At 37.8% G+C, this 18501-nt stretch overlaps 1 protein-coding gene across 6 annotated transcripts in view; it reads right to left on the bottom strand.

Moving 5' to 3' along the window:
• LOC139452295 (SH3 and PX domain-containing protein 2B-like) overlaps positions 1 to 12642 on the bottom strand; it is a 291496-nt gene extending 278854 nt beyond the window's left edge. For 4 of the 6 annotated variants that reach the window (XM_071233711.1, XM_071233716.1, XM_071233715.1 and 1 more), the window contains exons 1-2: positions 12528 to 12600; positions 11659 to 11745 (exon numbers count right to left, since the gene is read on the bottom strand). In XM_071233711.1, the coding sequence (XP_071089812.1) occupies positions 11659 to 11724 (66 nt within the window). In that variant the 5' untranslated portion in view covers positions 11725 to 11745; positions 12528 to 12600. Of the gene's footprint in view, positions 1 to 11658; positions 11746 to 12527 lie in introns of all 6 variants that reach the window. The other 2 variants (XM_071233713.1, XM_071233712.1) reach the window with 2 other exon arrangements.
• Between the last annotated feature and the right edge of the window lie 5859 nt (positions 12643 to 18501).

Here is an 18501-nt window from a genome sequence, read left to right as displayed (position 1 = left end):
CCATGGTCTAGGTGATCCCTACAATGGACAAAGAACTGTTAAAGAAGTCAGCGATGATTTAGTTAAAAAAACTCATCAACCATTCGATCGATTTAAATTCTTACAGATAGACACTCTTTTTGTAAGATTGCATAATCTTAATCATGGCTGGGAACTTTCGAGTAACAATTGGAGAGGTTCTCTTATGAGTTTTAAGCGTGGTTTGGCTTATATTGTTACAAAATTTATACAAATGAACGATACCTCAAATGCTTGGAATGAATTTCTTAATGATAAAACGGAAAAAAATTTTACTAACCCAGGAGTTGTAAGATTTAATGAATCAATAAGAACTTATGTATGGGCAATTCTCGCTGCACAATCGCAAACACGAACGGGAATCATCGGTTCTGGGACGGCGCTCGATGTGCAAAAAAAGTTTGTCTCAAACGTGGAGGACGCCATTAATTCACCAGTTGACATACCATCGTCTATAAAGCGTTTTCAAGATGTATTACAGTACGCTCAATCCAAAGTGGACTACGTTTATGCACCGGGGCTATACATGTCTCCGAGTAATATGGAACTTAAGATCGGTCAAGTGATAGGCTATAATAATAAAATTGTTATTGCTATCGATCAACGAAAAACAGGTATAAATTCAGATATTAACGTCGAATTAATAATGCAAACAATAACAGGCGAAACGGGAGTAGTCAAGCCGCAAACACCAACTATCACTCAACCATCTACTAACGCAAAACCACAAGTGCCACCGCATATTGCAGCTAAAAATCAACAACATATCGATGAAAAAACAGCACTTGTATTAGGTGGAGTCGCGGTTGGTTTACTCATGATTTGGTTAGCGAACTGATTTAGTTAAATAGTTCTTAGCGGATACGTACAACAGCCCTGCGATTGCTACGAGCAGTGCCCACATGTTTTGACTAAGCCAAGTGGTGGTCTTAGCTAATAAATTCAATAGCCAGGAAACAACACTCCCTATTATACCGGGAAGTGCGTCCGCGGCTTTCTCAGCGAGCTTTCCCAGTGCTGAACCTAATGCTTTTAAATGCTTTTTTATCCACTCTTTTATACCATCCGACGTAGGCGGTGATCCTCTGCTACCACCTGTACCACCGGTTAACGCGAGAGTCAAAGTCGATTTAATAAATCCCAACGCGGTTAAAATACTGGCAATTGTTATTCCCTGTTCTCTGAACAATGTTTTAATTTTATCGGCCGGTGTAGTGTCATCGTTGAGAACTCGGTCGATAGTTTCTCGAATTCGACTGATTTGCCTCTCTATTAGTGGAAGCAGCCTCGAGGTGGGCCGATCTTTCGTCTTCTAAGTTACGCAATCTTTCCGCTACGCGACGTCTACTGAATTCATCGCCTGCCTGTTCAAGTTTTGTTTTCTCGTAAACTATATGCTTGTCGATTTCGGATATCTTGGCCATATTATTGGTGAGTTCTCCCCGCATTGTTCGCATTGCCTTGTCAAGACCTCGTAATACCCTAATACTGAACTCCGAATATGGTGATACACTGACCGTGGAATTATCGTAGTAGGTACCCAAGATTTCTTCGAGTCCGTCTGAGGCCACCTTAGAGGAAGCTTCCAAATTATCTGTGTTACTGAGTTCAGTACGCACAGTCCTAAAAACCTCAGTAGTCTTCGCGGAAAGTCGTCAGTAGTCTACAGTGCTGATACTGTGTTTACCGGCTATCGTAGACAAGGCTAGGGGCTTACGAGTACGAGAATGCATAAGATCAATATCCTGAGCGCCACGCAGTCGCAATATTCCTTTACTATCTATCTCAAACTTTGAAATAGTCACGAACAATACGACTATCATCTTTAAAGGTATCGTAATAATCATTGACGGCTGGTTTCAAAAGTTCATCATTTACGGTTGGGTTCAAAATTTCATCGCTAAGATTCATAAAGCTGGTTTCATCAGTACCCTCTTCGGTTGAATTCGAGTTATTGAAATAATCTAGATCAATATCAGTCATTTTTATATTAAATATATGGTTATATAATTTCAATATAACAATGTCTTCGCAATACGGACGCAAGTTAAACCCACAACATAGACTTCGAGATCCATTAGGGGTCAAAGCAGTTCGTCAGTCTGTAAATATAACTAATAACCCTAGTACCATGGATAAGAATCAAACGCTTCTGGTTCGCTTTCCTAATCTCTACGCACACGATGTGTTAGTTCCAGGAACTGTCCGACTAGCATTTACGATTATTTTGACTTCTACCGACGTTAACAGGGAGCCCGTTCAGAACATAGGTCGTGCTATTGTTAAGATAATCACCATTAAAATTAGCGGTAATGAGGTTTTGAGTATTGACAATAGCGATGTATACTATTGTTACATGGATCTCTGGAGAACGGATAAAGAGCGGGAAAACTTACAGTACCAAGGTATTTGTAATCGGAACACATTGAGACTGCGCGTAGGTGCTGATAATGGTGATGGTACCATCGTAAGATAAGGCCGTTGCCGACGCATTAGGTAACCGATTCTATATTCCCCTAGACTTTGAATTACTAGATTCCCACATGCCCTTTTATCAAGCATCCCTAGGCGATAGGTTAGAATACGAACTCACTTTTAATGACTACGGTAGAGTAATCAGAGCTGGTGAAGATGCTAGCTATTCCATTGACAATATCTCGCTGGAGTACGATATGATAACGGATCCCGAATTAGCCAGACAAATTCGTTACCATTATACCGGAAGTTTAGCCATTTTGTACGATCGCGTGCTGCGACATCGAAAGATCATGAGGGACAAAAAAGATATGATGTGGAATATCAATCTAAACGTCCCCACGAGGTTGTTGAAGGGTATTTTAATGTTGTTCGAGGACCCCTCCGATGCATTTAAAAGAAATACCGAGAAGTTCTACAATCCCAAGATTACAAAAGTAGAACTGACTATCGAGGGCGTTCCTAATCAACTATATAGCCAAGGAATGCTAGCGTATCACCAGTGGGATGAGATTAAAAACCTCCTTCTATAAAACGAAGCCCAGAAGTTATCGCGGTAGTGAAAGATTTGTCTCTCGAGAGTGTATCGATGGGTGAATACCTCACCACGAAGTACGAGCTATGGCTCGACATGCGAACAACGGACGATGACCAACTACACGGCAGTGGGAGGAGAATAGAAAACGCTAGCGAGGGTGTCACCATACAGATAACGAAGCTTCAGGAAACGGCTGGTAAATTAAACATATATTTGTACATGATTATGGATGCGCAACTTAATATACAGAATGGAAGATTCGTGCAAGCAATCTATTAATAATCTTTTGCCTAAAGATCCGCACTGCGCTATCATATGCGGGCAAACGGGCAGCGGAAAAACAGCTTTTATTCTAGATATTTTACAAAGTTATTATCGGGACTTTTTCGATCATATTATTATTCTGTGCCCGACTATAAGCGTTAATAAAACATATTTATCGAGAGATTGGGTAATGAATGACGACGGGGTACACAGAGTCGATCCGGGCGATCGTTTACAAGACTGTCATACGAGTATGTCACGAGAAATACAAAGGAGAATCAACCCTTTTCTTATTAAACGACTGCAGTGCGAGTAAAGAACTCACAAAAAAGAAAGATATGCTTTCGTATTTAGCATTCTCCGGTCGGCATACTCAACATAGCGTTTGGGTACTTACTCAAAAATACAACTATGTCCTGAAAGATCTCAGAGAGCAGACCAAATGGGTAGCACTCTTTCATTGCAAAGATCGAGATTCATTCGAGGAATGTTTACGCGAAAATGATGTTATTTATACCAAGCTCGAACGAGATAAAGTCAGAAAACTGTTATCGGCAACGAAGCACTGTAAACTCGTATTAAAAACCGATCAACCAGCTGCTTATGCAATTGCTTAGCAAAATGTAGCAAAATTATAGCAAATATAGCAAAATTATAGCAAAATTATAGTAATAATGTAGCAAAATGTAGCAAATTGAACATTAGCGGTTAATATGACATAATGTGGTTCGAAATCATCATTCTTTCGCAACAGTTCATTATTACGGGATGTATTGGATATGCCATATTATATTATGTTAGACTTAAATATCTCCTTAGGTATTACATTATGGAATGCGACGAACTCATCGAACAAATGCTTAAATGACTACTCCAGTTACAGACGGTAAAATGTTGGTAAACGCAACGTATCATTCAGCGGTGGTCACCGGCTTGGCCATTGGCTATGCCCGTATAGCTAAAATGATTACTAAAGCCACACCACCCAAGCTAGATTTTAATGGATATGATATCGGTATGATGATTCTGGATATTGGATTGGCTATGGCTACAAAAGATATGCTCATCAAACAAAAACTTATCCCGGAAGACATAATGAAGTAATTAATTAAACATTTGAATATTTTATATTATTAAACTATGGCATCAATTGCGATGATGGTCGGTGTAGCTATTGTTAATGCTCTAGCTTTTTCGGGGAGTAATTTTGTATTTTCTAGTATGAGAGGTTCGGAGCAGAAAAGGCATAATAAAGCTTTAGAACAACTAGAAAAAGCTCAGTCACAATGGGCCAGAAATAGGACATTAAAATTAGATTTTATTCATGAAGAACTGCGTAAGGAAGGACATTCAATTCAAACGTTTAAGGATGTCGAATCTGCCATGCACGAATACTTCCTCGTTTATGGGAAAAAACTTGACCCCATACCGAGACCAACAATGAGTCAGTTTTATACACCGTCAGAGGCTCAGAAAGACCGCGAGGTCGCATTTGTGATAATGGAATTATCAGCTGTTGCAATTGTCAGCTATACCATGACCTAGTTAGGGGAGTCAGAGTGAAAGCTAATCAATAAATCACCATGACAGCTAATCTATAAATAGCGTTGGCTGACTGCATAATCAATAGTGTAGATGTGATTTACCTTTTAGACAAATGATATGATATGTGTATAACCATGAATCTGTGCAAATATACACTCATGGGGAAATCGATTCAATGTCAGAAGCCATCTGTGGGTATTTACTGTGGCACTCACGCTTATAACATCAGAAAGGGTTTTAAAAATTACGCTTGTTCTGTATGTGGGATTGGAGTCAAATGTAGTTACAGTTTATGTAAGAGTCACGGTGCTGATAAGGTCAGGAAGCAGATTATTTATGCTAGGAAGAGAGATTACATCAATGAGAGGAATAGGTTGAGGAGAATGCGTATTTATATATGAAAAAACAACCATTTAGACAAATGAATCATTTTGTATATACCATGGTCACAATGGTTTTTGTCAGAGAGTTGAAGGCTATGGCAAAACAACGTGGTCTGCATGGATATTCTCGAATGAGAAAAGCTGAAATGATTACCTTCCTCGGTTTGGAATACATGTACAACAAACCCCAGACTGTTAGAGAACTCAAAGCTCAAGCGAGAAACAGTGGGCTGAGAGGTTATTCTCAAATGAGAAGAGCTGAATTGATCGCTTTACTAGATAATAATGATATACACCATAATGATGATGTTGATAATCAACATAATGATGATGATAATATTCAACAAGAATTAATATTTGTTCCCACATCCGCTGGCGTTGGTAAATATCTAAGAGGTTGGAAGATGGATATTAATTCCAACATGGACGTTAACGATATTAAGCCCATCATTTCGAGTAAAATTAACGAGGAGTTAGATGATTTACATAGTATAAAATACCAGCTGACGATTAATGTTATTGAGTAAAAGTAACACAGACGATAGCACTGAATATACCGAACCATATTTCCGAAGCAATCAAGAAGTTATAACCGAATCCGATACTTTAAACGCATCATTAGATACATCAATTCAGAGGATACAGGAAACTTTAGAACGTTGGACTAATAGACGTTCGGGTTAGGGTGTGGATAAAATTGATAGTTTATATTTAGATATAGCAAATTATATGCCTTTCAAAGGTGGATCTTATATAGATTTACCCCCGTATTATAAGAAGAAAAAAGCCATAATTAACGTAAAAAATAAATCCGATGACTGTTTAAGAATGATGATAAGATCTGTATCGTTCCCCGTAGACAAGCATCCGGATAGACCTTCTAGCTATCCCCAAAACGATGGACTCAACTTCTATGGTATAGACGAACCTACACCAATATCACAAATTGATAAGGTGGAAAAGCAAAATAATTTAGCTATAAATGTTTTCGGACATTCTAAAGGAATTGTTGTACACAGGATAAGCTCTGCTCCGGAACATATCCCCAGAATCAATTCATTTCTGATCGAAAAAGATGGAAAATATCATTATACGTGGATAAAGAGTTTAAACAGGCTATTATACGATCAAACAAAACATAAAGAAAAGAAATATTTCTGCAAAAGATGCCTACATGGGTACAGCAGACAAGATCTATTAGAAGCGCATAAAGAAGACTGTAGAGGTGTTGGACAGACCGCTATCAGGATCGATATGCCTAAAGAAGGAAAAAATATATTAAAATTTGAACATTGTTGTAATCAAATGCCAGTACAGTACGTAATTTACGCCGACTTCGAAGCACTTATCAAACCCATAGAAAATAATCAAGATAATAGCTTTACGTACAAAACTCAAGAACATATTCCTTGTCGGTTTGGATATATAGTTGTAAGGTATGATGGGAAAACAAACACGCCCATGATTTACAGAGGTCCCGATGCAGCGGGAAAGTTCCTAGAATATCTACAAAACGAAGAGAAAATAATCAGGGAAAAATTATCGCGTAAGAAACCCATGTGTATGACGAGGGGTGATTGGAGGGCCCACAAGAAGTCAACGAGTTGTCATGTTTGTCACAAACCCCTGAATGGGGATTCTGTAAGAGATCATTGCCACGTCACGGGTAACTATCGGGGATCCGCTCATAACGAGTGTAACTTGAAACTAAAAATTAATTCTCAAACAATACCCATTCCCGTTGTGTTTCATAACCTTAGGGGATACGATTCACATCTCATTATGCAAGCTATCTCAAAGACCAACGGCGGCTTAACGTGCATTCCTAACAACATGGAAAAATACATATCGTTCTCGTTGACTAAACCTATACATTATAGGGACAAGGATAGGAAATCTAGAATAAAGCAAAGTAATGGGCTTAGATTCATAGACTCAGTACAGTTTCTCTTATCTTCCCTGGACAATTTAGCTAATGCGAACAATCCCCATGACTTTGCGATAACAAATCAATATACCGATAAGATAACTCGTCATTTGTTGCTGATAAAAGGTGTATATCCTTACGAATATATGGATGATTTGTCTAGATTTGAAGAAACTGAATTACCACCCCTTGAATCATTCTATAGTAACTTAACAGAATCTAAAATAACCGATGCCGATTATGAACAGGCTCTGACTGTGTGGGATAAATTAGGTTGTAAGAATTTAGGCGATTATCACGATCTGTACTTAAAAACCGATGTACTCGATATATTCGAGATATTTAGAAAGACATGTTTAAAACAATACGGCTTGGACCCGGCATGGTACTATTCCAGTCCCGGACTATCGTGGGATGCATTGTTGAAGAAGACCGGCGTCGAACTTTGTACGGATGGGCTATGAGTCAACCTTTACCCACGGTTGGTTTTGAGTGGGTCGATGATATCCATAATGTCAATGTGAATGATATCCATAATAACGATGCGAATAAAGGGTACATACTAGAAGTTGACTTGGAATATCCAAGTTCGTTACATAAAGATCATAACAGTTATCCGCTACCTCCCGAAAGATTAATGGTTAATAAAGATTGGATGTCGGAATATCAACACTCCTTGATGGGTAATAGTAGGTTAGCTAACGTAGAAAAATTCGTACCAAATTTGATGGATAAGACAAAATATATAGTTCACTACAGAAATCTCCAGTTGTATCTATCGTTAAGTATGAAACTTAAGAAAATACACAGAGTTCTAAAGTTTGATCAAAGCCCTTGGATGGAGCGCTATATAAGGTTGAACACAGATTTAAGAAAGATAGCCACCAGCGATTTCGAAAAGAACCTATATAAGCTCATGAATAACTCAGTATTTGGTAATACTATGGAGAATCTAAGGAAGCGTGTTGATGTTAAATTAGTCAGATCTCATGAGGAAGAAAGACTAAGGAAACTTATAGCCAGTCCGGCTTTTAACAGAAGCAAGATATTCGATAACGACTTAGCTGCGTTGCATATGCAGAAGAGTAATATAAAATTCAACAGACCGGTGTACGTTGGTATGACTATTCTCGACTTGTCATAACACTTAATGTATGACTTTTATTACAACGAACTTAAGAAGCAATACGGTGATAGATGTGAGGTGTTATATACCGACACAGATTCTTTGTTGATGGAAATACAAACCGAGGATGTGTATAAAGATATGGCAGAAAAAATAGATATGTACGACACGAGCGATTACCCAAAAGATAATCCACTGCACAGTGTAGTAAATAAAAAGGTGTTAGGTAAGATGAAGGATGAATGTGCTGGGACTCCTATAGTGGAGTATGTAGGATTAAGACCTAAGATGTATTCTATAAATAAGTCCGATAATAGGGAGATAAGAAAAGCTAAGGGCGTTAAGAAGTATGTGGTAAAAAAGCATATCAAACACGAACAGTATAAAGAAGCATTATTCAACGGTAGAACGTTCAAACACGAGATGAACTCTTTAAGAAGTTACAATCATAGGATATAGGGATTAAGAATGAAAAAGACATCATTATCCCCCTTAGATACAAAGAGATGGATTGATAATAATGGTGTAACTACCTAGGCTTATGGTTATGGTGGTAATACCGTACCGTTGGGAACTATGAACAACTCTTCTTGTACAAATGCCCTACCCGGTCCATCTTGAAGATAATAAAGAATAGGCTCTCCTTCTTTCATAACCAATCGACTAATGTTATATGTCTTAAGGGACCATATGGGATCAGTTGCGGGACGTAGGCCTCCTTCGAGTTCACCGGGCTGGTATAAATATCTTACCCTTACTCTATCCGGAAGTTTTCGTTCTTTGCCTCTCCTCGGTGCTGAAGATTCGGAAGTCACTGATTTCATTTTAATAGCATCGGATGGTTTCTTCCCTATTAATCTTGTTACTTCATTATTCAGCGCTGATACAACGGCTGATAAACGTGTCACCCATTCAGTTGATCTCAATCGCTCAGATTTCATTTCGATCCCATACTGATCGCCAAACAAACGTTCCACTAATGTCCTGTTAAATCTTTCAACGATACGGTGGGCCTCTTTTTCACCACGCCTGACTTCGACATCGTGCTTTGTTAACAGTTTAGTTATCGATCCCATAAACTCACGACCGGGATCTACTTGAAATAGCTTGGGCCATTTTAGCGGTCCGCGTTTATATATGCGACTCAGTGCATTAGCTACTTCTGTTGAATCTTTCGAGGTTAATGGCTCAGCCTCTTTGTATCGACTAGCCACATCCACTATTGTTAAAGCGTATTTATATGTTTTGCGTTTTACCTTATCGTGAGGAAGAAACAAGAGGTCAGCCTGATGAACTTCATTCGTTGTAAAAATATCAAACTTCTTCCTCGGTATATAACGCCGTGCCAGTAAATACATTTGCCACATCGCTTGTTTCTTTAACCAATCCTTGGCCACATCTTTAGATACCTTAGCCGCGGTGGCTAATTTTTTTATTGCTCCTACACCTTTCCAATATCCTCGTGGGCTATAGTAAATTTTATTCATTATTTAATTAATTAATATTGATGTTTCTTTTAATACGACTCATGACTATCATTGAATCGCATAATCATTTTGACATAAAAAATGCCACCTGTAGTAGCAGTATAGGTACATGTATATAAATCTTGCTCCAGTGGAAGTGGTCCAGAACCCCCATTACCTATACTACTTCAGCCCTGTTGTACTACCGTTTTTGCGCCGTCATGGCCCAGGCATTACCTTTCAACATGACAACGCCCGGCCTAATATTGCTCGACTTGTTCAGGATTCTTCAACAAAACAACGTGAATGTCATCCCCTGGCCGGCTCGCTCCCTTGATCTCCCACCAATCGAGGACATGTGGGATGAGATGGATCGGCGCCTTTGACGTGAACCAACGTCAACTTCGAAACATGCTCCAGCAGATATAGACAGATATCCCACAGGACTTTGTGCGACGCCTTGTCCATTCCATGAGATGAAGATGTGTTGCTTGCATCGCAACCAGAGGTGGACACACACGCTATTGATTTGTAAATTGACATTTTGGCATGTTCATGTTTTTTATGAAATCACGCATTTTCTGAAGTCAGTATGGCAAATTAAACCATTTGAACACTTACAGGAGTCTTTTATCTTTTGTAAACCGAAATTGTTTCAGATTTGGTACAAAACATAACTTTGCATTAAATCTTATTCAATGTAACGGGAACTTTTGTTGTTCAGTATAATTTTGAGAATTCTAACATGGTTGAAGTCAGAAATGGGTTCAGAACACCCTGGGACACCCAGGCACATGCCAATTAAGTGGCAGCGATGCCTTACATGTGACGGCATTGGTACAAGCAAACCATGTGAGGATTCAAACATGGTTGAGGTCTGAATCAATTGTTCCATAGTGCTATAGTAGTGCACTTATGGTAATTAATATTTTAAATATACACATAGTAAAAGCTGCAACAAAATAACTCGGTATTGGAATATATATTTTTTCGGATAAAATAATACCGAATCACTGGTAGACTGGTACAAAATGTGGGTGCAGCTGGTTGCTATTTCCAGCTTAGTTTATGAGAAAATAAACAAAATGGCAAACAGAAAATACAATTTCAATTATAAATCAACATGTCTTGTGATAATTTATCTCATATATCAAATTTTTATTGACCAAGTTATACCTTGATTTACCTGAAATCTCTGAAGGGATACACTATGTAGTTTTCTATTGTACATAATATGCCCTTGACAGATACCTTCACCCTTTCAAATCATGTAATAGGGTATGCATTAACCAACAACAAAAACATGTCAGTTTAGTTCCAGCTCTTTATTATATATCCCTTTTTATATCCTCTATCTCCGTTATTCTGCAGCACATAATAGCACTGAAACCAGTCCAAAATGACTGTCCATAATACGCAAATTTTGATTCCTCTAAGAAATTGCCGACCCAGATTTCAATACTTTCTAAGTGTGAGCAGTGTTTTCCTTTAACGTTTTGGGCCTAATTATCTTCTTGGTGTTAGAGGGTGTTAGTCACAGCAGCAGCTGACAACCCAAGAGCAATACCAAGTCTTGTCGCAAATGTCTTTGGCATTATGTATACTACACTTGAAGGTCAGAGTTAGAATTGGTCTTCAGCAACCCATACTAGCAGCAGTAAACTATTCACACCCCTCCCACCCTCCCAGTGGTACTACTGTCTTGTGGCATGGCAAAACAGGGGCTTTTATGTACGCTCCTTTAACCGTTAAATCATTGCATGATGTAAGTCACTGCATGATGACAGCAAATTCATGTCGGCATTATAAGCCTGCATGTGATAAAGTTTCCAGCCCTGTACACTTTTTGTTTATTCAAGTTTGTTGCAAGCTAGTAGATAATTATCCGAAGTTTAGATAAAGTGTACGGTACATACATAGTGTTTCCTTGGATGTCGCCTCTTCTCCACACCAACAACTGTGACTTTCCTTATCGTCTTCATATTCTGTGTGAAGAAACACTGCTAACAAGAATGAAACAAATGTTATATTTGGGATAACGCTTTCTGAGTAAAGTATGGCTTCTCGTACCATTTTGGGTTGAGTCCCGTCTGTGATTTGAACCCACACAGCCAGAGTGAGGCACCTAATTTAAGAGCACAAAGTCTGTGATCTAACCCACTCAGCCATCGAGGCTTCCACAAAAATGAAAGTCCGACAACTGGTAGTCTAGATCACATACTTTGTGTACCCCTCTGACATGTGTAAAAGTATGAGAATCTGTCCTTTACTCAGAAAGTGTATAACAGCAAAACAGCTAAGGCTTTTAGGGGCACTTAACTTTTAGATATCATTGGGATACTGTTATTTATATATAAAACTCAAAACTGAGAACTTCTGACAGGCCTAAGTCTTTGAAAGGCATTTAGATCTAGAAGTGATACACATAAGGAAGTGAATTTATGGATGTCAACTTCTTTATTATGAGGAACACAACGTTTCAAAGTATATATGCTTACTCCTTCATCTAGGGCTAATCTTGCTCAGTACACTCGTGAATCAAGTCAGACAAGGGATGTCCGACGTTTTCATTGCCTGTTCAAATAGATCTTTTGCTGTTGACATGTACGATACAGTTAAATACAGGTATAGGCCTACAGCAACATGACTATTATATTTTAACCCACAGTTGAAAATGTGATTCTTCGCTAAACTTCTAAGTTGTTCCCCAAATCATAATGACAATAAAGACCTTCTAGTGATCTTATCTGAGATTTTGATACTTCAAGACATCTTATATTGATACCTTCTATGTCCCAGCTATTTGATTCTGGTGACAACAGTTGTATAAAAATAACGAAAATCCTTACGAGCCGGACCTGCTCCGGAAAGAAACCAGTATGTTAGCTGGGCTCCGTCTCTTCATATGTACCGCTGTTGACTGGGATCCTGTCTACTTAAACTAGTTAACAGGTAAGCTGGGCCCCGTCTCTAAAATATCGCAATATGAAAGCCGGACAGACCAAAGAGACGATGGCTGTGTTCGAAATATTAAACATACACTGTGTTATGTAATTTTTCATTGGTCGCTATTTTAAAGGGGCACTGATCTAACGCAATTCTCCGGGACTGGTTGTTGCCTTTGTTATTGTTTTTTCCCAGTGAGTACCCGGATGTAGAGCAGAAATCTAGACTAGTTCGCGACCTCTGCTGCGCCATTCGTAAGCGCATTAGTCACTTTTATGGGTAGTAATAAGGGCGTATGGTCACACTGATCAACAAAATGAAATACAGTTTTCGAGATAATAAGGAAATGTAGGTATCTTTGTGGGTAGCATCGGTAATGGTGACGAAGTTTTGATAAGTCACTTGCTTGGCAATTTTGCGATTTTCGTTTACACTATTTTGACTTGCAACACAAAGTAAATATTTCACCTGAGCATTGTTTTTTTTATAGTGTTTATTTTTTTACTGTCAAAATGTGTAACATTTTCAAATTTATTAAACGTCTAAATATTCAGTTATTTTACAAAGTGACTGAAAAACATTTCCATCTGTATTATGATAATAACGAACTCCAAACATTTTGATGTTTTATATCATCACCAAGAGACTGAAAATGTTACGTTGAAAAGTACATTTCTATGTTTTTTGGCTTCTAATCCTACATAATAATCTGTTGTGATGTTTGTAGGCCCTTTTGATCGTCTTAACCAATCTGGACAGATTCTTTTAGTCAAAATAACTGAAATATTTACACATTTTATAAATTGCCTGAGAGAATCACATTTTACATATTGACGGTAATATATACACGCTTACAAAGGAAAAGACCTGTGAAAACAACGTCGACGTCTATCGCGCATTGAAGAATTTCCCAACCAAGACGTAGAGAAACAAGAACGAATCGGTTCAAAAGAAGGAAAACTAAATGCAAAATACTATAATTACAACGTACCAAATTTATTTGTATAAATTTTAGGCAGCTTCCTTGTTCGAGGAATGTATCCGTGAATATCCACACAAAGGAACAATATCCCACTCGTCTGCAGCTGTACAAAGAAACTTATTCGATGTCACGTGTCTCTGTAACAATCAAATATTTTAAAAGATATATATCGTTTCGGGATATTATAACCCGTGTTCGTTTCTCAACTGATCCCTTGCATTGTTTCAGGTGTTTCACATAAGTGTCAAGTCTCAAGGGTCGGCTGAGAAAGCCCACGTGACAACTATTTTCATAACGTCCACGGTTTCTAAATAATCCATTGAGTGATAGATAACAATGATCAATCAATCAACGTATTATCAGTTAACCCTTTGAACAAAGTATGTTGTTTTTACATCGGCACTTCACGCCATGATATGAGTGTATTCCCTTTGTTTTAGTAAACCTAGACATGTAAACACTCACTTTTGACATATCCACTTTGCAAGATAACCATCTGGGGTATTTCCAAATGACGACATCCGATGAGCTCCGCTGTTCTTTTTGTCTGTTTGTTCAGGCTGACGAAATTAATTAACATGCGCCCTTTGTCGAAATCTTTATAGATCACAGTTAACCAATCAGTGTTTATGCAAAAATGCGTAAAACAAATATTGCCTCCAGCCTCCAAGTTTATTTAGCTGTCCTTGCAGACGGTAGCCCAGTCCCTGGTCACGCTCAGTTGCGTTACGTATCATCCGGGTACTCACGGGGGAAAAACAATAACAAAAGCAACAACCAGTCCGGGGAATTGCGTTAGATCAGTGCCCCTTTAAGACGAAGCGCTGCCATAATTAGAAACGTCACAAACATCTTTGTTGGATGTGTCGCCATCTGCTGCAGCAAAGACCTTCCAAAAGTATTGTCTTCCTACATTTGATGTACATGATATCAATATGTAAGAGAAATAAAAAAAGTAAACATATTTTGATTCTGAAACTAACACTTTTGAGAATAGCTCTCATGGCGTAAAAGTCATGCATGTGAAAAAGGTCGAATCGCTGATGTATTTATAGTTCGGCCTCAAGTTATGGATTTTTGATGGAATTGCGCCAATTTTTTTCATGAAGGTCGACCATGTAAGAATGCATCCACACACCAAATATTTTGATTCTGAGATTAATACTTTTGAAAATAGCTGTAATGGCGTAAAAGTCATGCATGTGAAAAAGGTCGAATCGCTGATGTATTTATAGTTCGGCCTCAAGTCATGAATTTTGCTGCAATTGCGCCAATTTTTTTCATGAGGGTTGACCATGTAAGAATGCATCTACACACCAAATATCTTGATTCTGAGATTAATACTTTTGAGAATAGCTCTCAGGGCGTAAAAGTCATGCATGTGAAAAAGGTCGAATCGCTGATGTATTTATAGTTCGGCCTCAAGTTATGATTTTTGATGGAATTGCGCCAATTTTTTTCATGAGGGTCGACCATGTAAGAATGCATCCACACACCAAATATTTTGATTCTGAGATTAATACCTTTGAAAATAGCTCTCATGGCGTAAAAGTCATACATGTAAAAAAAAGTTCGAATCGCTGATGTATTTATAGTTAGACCCAAGTCATGATTTTTGATGCAATTGGGCCAATTATTTTCATGAGGGTCGACCATTTAAGAATGCATCCACACACCAAATATTTTGATTCTGAGATTAATACTTTTGAGAATAGCTCTAATGGCGTAAAAGTCATGCATGTGAAAAAGGTCGAATTGCTGATGTATTTATAGTTCGGCCTCAAGTCATGATTTTTGATGGAATTGCGCCAATTTTTTTCATGAGGGTCGACCATATAAGAATGCATCCACACACTAAATATTTTGATTCTGAGATTAATACTTTTGAGATAGTTCTCATGGCGTAAAAGTCATGCATGTGAAAAAGGTCGAATTGCTGATGTATTTATAGTTCGGCCTCAAGTCATGATTTTTGATGGAATTGCGCCAATTTTTTTCATGAGGGTTGACCATGTAAGAATGCATCCACACACCAAATATTTTGATTCTGAGATTAATACTTTTGAGAATAGCTCTAATGGCGTAAAAGTCATGCATGTGAAAAAGGTCGAATTGCTGATGTATTTATAGTTCGGCTTCAAGTCATGATTTTTGATGGAATTGCGCCAATTTTTTTCATGAGGGTTGACCATGTAAGAATGCATCCACACACCAAATATTTTGATTCTGAGATTAATACTTTTGAGAATAGCTGTAATGGCGTAAAAGTCATGCATTTGAAAAATGTCGAATCGCTGATGTATTTATAGTTCGGCCTCAAGTCATGATTTTTGATGGAATTGCGCCAATTTTTTTCATGAGGGTCGACCATGTAAGAATGCATCCACACACCAAATATTTTGATTCTGAGATTAATACTTTTGAGATAGTTCTCATGGCGTAAAAGTCATGCATGTTAAAAAGGTCGAATTGCTGATGTATTTATAGTTCGGCCTCAAGTCATGATTTTTGATGGAATTGCGCCAAATTTTTTCATGAGGGTCGACCATGTAAGAATGCATCCACACACCAAATATTTTGATTCTGAGATTAATACTTTTGAGAAAAGCTCTAATGGCGTAAAAGTCATGCATGTGAAAAAGGTCGAATCGCTGATGTATTTATAGTTCGGCCTCAAGTCATGATTTTTGATGGAATTGCGCCAATTTTTTTCATGAGGGTCGACCATGTAAGAATGCATCCACACACCAAATATTTTGATTCTGAGATTAATACTTTTGAAAATAGCTCTAATGGCGTAAAAGTCATGCATGTGAAAAAGGTCGAATTGCTGATGTATTTATAGTTCGTCCTCAAGTCATGATTTTTGATGGAATTGCGCCAATTCTTTTCATGAGGGTCGACCATGTAAGAATGCATCCACACACCAAATATTTTGATTCTGAGATTAATACTTTTGAAAATAGTTCTCATGGCGTAAAAGTCATGCATGTGAAAAAGGTCGAATTGCTGATGTATTTATAGTTCGTCCTCAAGTCATGATTTTTGATGGAATTGCGCCAATTTTTTTCATGAGGGTTGACCATGTAAGAATGCATCCACACACCAAATATTTTGATTCTGAGATTAATACTTTTGAAAATAGCTCTAATGGCGTAAAAGTCATGCATGTGAAAAAGGTCGAATTGCTGATGTATTTATAGTTCGGCTTCAAGTGATGATTTTTGATGGAATTGCGCCAAATTTTTTCATGAGGGTCGACCATGTAAGAATGCATCCACACACCAAATATTTTAATTCTGAGATAAATACTTTTGAGAATAGCTGTAATGGCGTAAAAGTCATGCATGTGAAAAAGGTCGAATCGCTGATGTATTTATAGTTCGGCCTCAAGTCATGATTTTTGATGGAATTGCGCCAATTTTTTTCTTGAGGGTTGACCATGTAAGAATGCATCCACACACCAAATATTTTGATTCTGAGATTAATACTTTTGAGATAGTTCTCATGGCGTAAAAGTCATGCATGTTAAAAAGGTTGAATTGCTGATGTATTTATAGTTCGGCCTCAAGTCATGATTTTTGATGGAATTGCGCCAATTGTTTTCATGAGGGTTGACCATGTAAGAATGCATCCACACACTAAATATTTTGATTCTGAGATTAATACTTTTGAGATAGTTCTCATGGCGTAAAAGTCATGCATGTGAAAAAGGTCGAATTGCTGATGTATTTATAGTACGGCCTCAAGTCATGAGTTTTGATGGAATTGCGCCAATTTTTTTCATGAGGGTCGACCATGTAAGAATGCATCCACACACCAAATATTTTGATTCTGAGATTAATACTTTTGAAAATAGCTGTAATGGCGTAAAAGTCATGCATGTGAAAAATGTCGAATCGCTGATGTATTTATAGTTCGGCCTCAAGTCATGATTTTTGATGGAATTGCGCCAATTTTTTTCATGAGGGTCGACCATGTAAGAATGCATCCACACACCAATTTTTTTGATTCTGAGATTAATACTTTTGAAAATAGTTCTCATGGCGTAAAAGTCATGCATGTGAAAAAGGTCGAATTGCTGATGTATTTATAGTTCGGCCTCAAGTCATGATTTTTGATGGAATTGCGCCAATTTTTTTCATGAGGGTCGACCATGTAAGAATGCATCCACACACCAAATATTTTGATTCTGAGATTAATACTTTTGAGAATAGCTGTAATGGCGTAAAAGTCATGCATGTGAAAAAGGTCGAATCGCTGATGTATTTATAGTTCGTCCTCAAGTCATGATTTTTGATGGAATTGCGCCAAATTTTTTTCATGAGGGTCGACCATGTAAGAATGCATCCACACACCAATTTTTTTGATTCTGAGATTAATACTTTTGAAAATAGTTCTCATGGCGTAAAAGTCATGCATGTGAAAAAGGTCGAATTGCTGATGTATTTATAGTTCGGCCTCAAGTCATGATTTTTGACGGAATTGCGCCAATTTTTTTCATGAGGGTCGACCATGTCAGAATGCATCCACAAACCAAATATTTTGATTCTGAGATTAATACTTTTGAGAATAGCTGTAATGGCGTAAAAGTCATGCATTTGAAAAATGTCGAATCGCTGATGTATTTATAGTTCGGCCTCAAGTCATGATTTTTGATGGAATTGCGCCAATTTTTTTCATGAGGGTCGACCATGTACGAATGCATCCACACACCAAATTTTTTGATTCTGAGATTAATACTTTTGAGAATAGTTCTCATGGCGTAAAAGTCATGCATGTGAAAAAGGTCGAATTGCTGATGTATTTATAGTACGGCCACAAGTCATGA

The sequence above is a fragment of the Haliotis cracherodii genome, unplaced genomic scaffold (assembly GCF_022045235.1).
Source record: "Haliotis cracherodii isolate W230 unplaced genomic scaffold, xgHalCrac1.p SCAF_9, whole genome shotgun sequence".
Classification (NCBI taxonomy): Eukaryota; Metazoa; Mollusca; class Gastropoda; order Lepetellida; family Haliotidae; genus Haliotis; species Haliotis cracherodii.
This window is presented reverse-complemented; position numbering and strand designations above follow the sequence as displayed.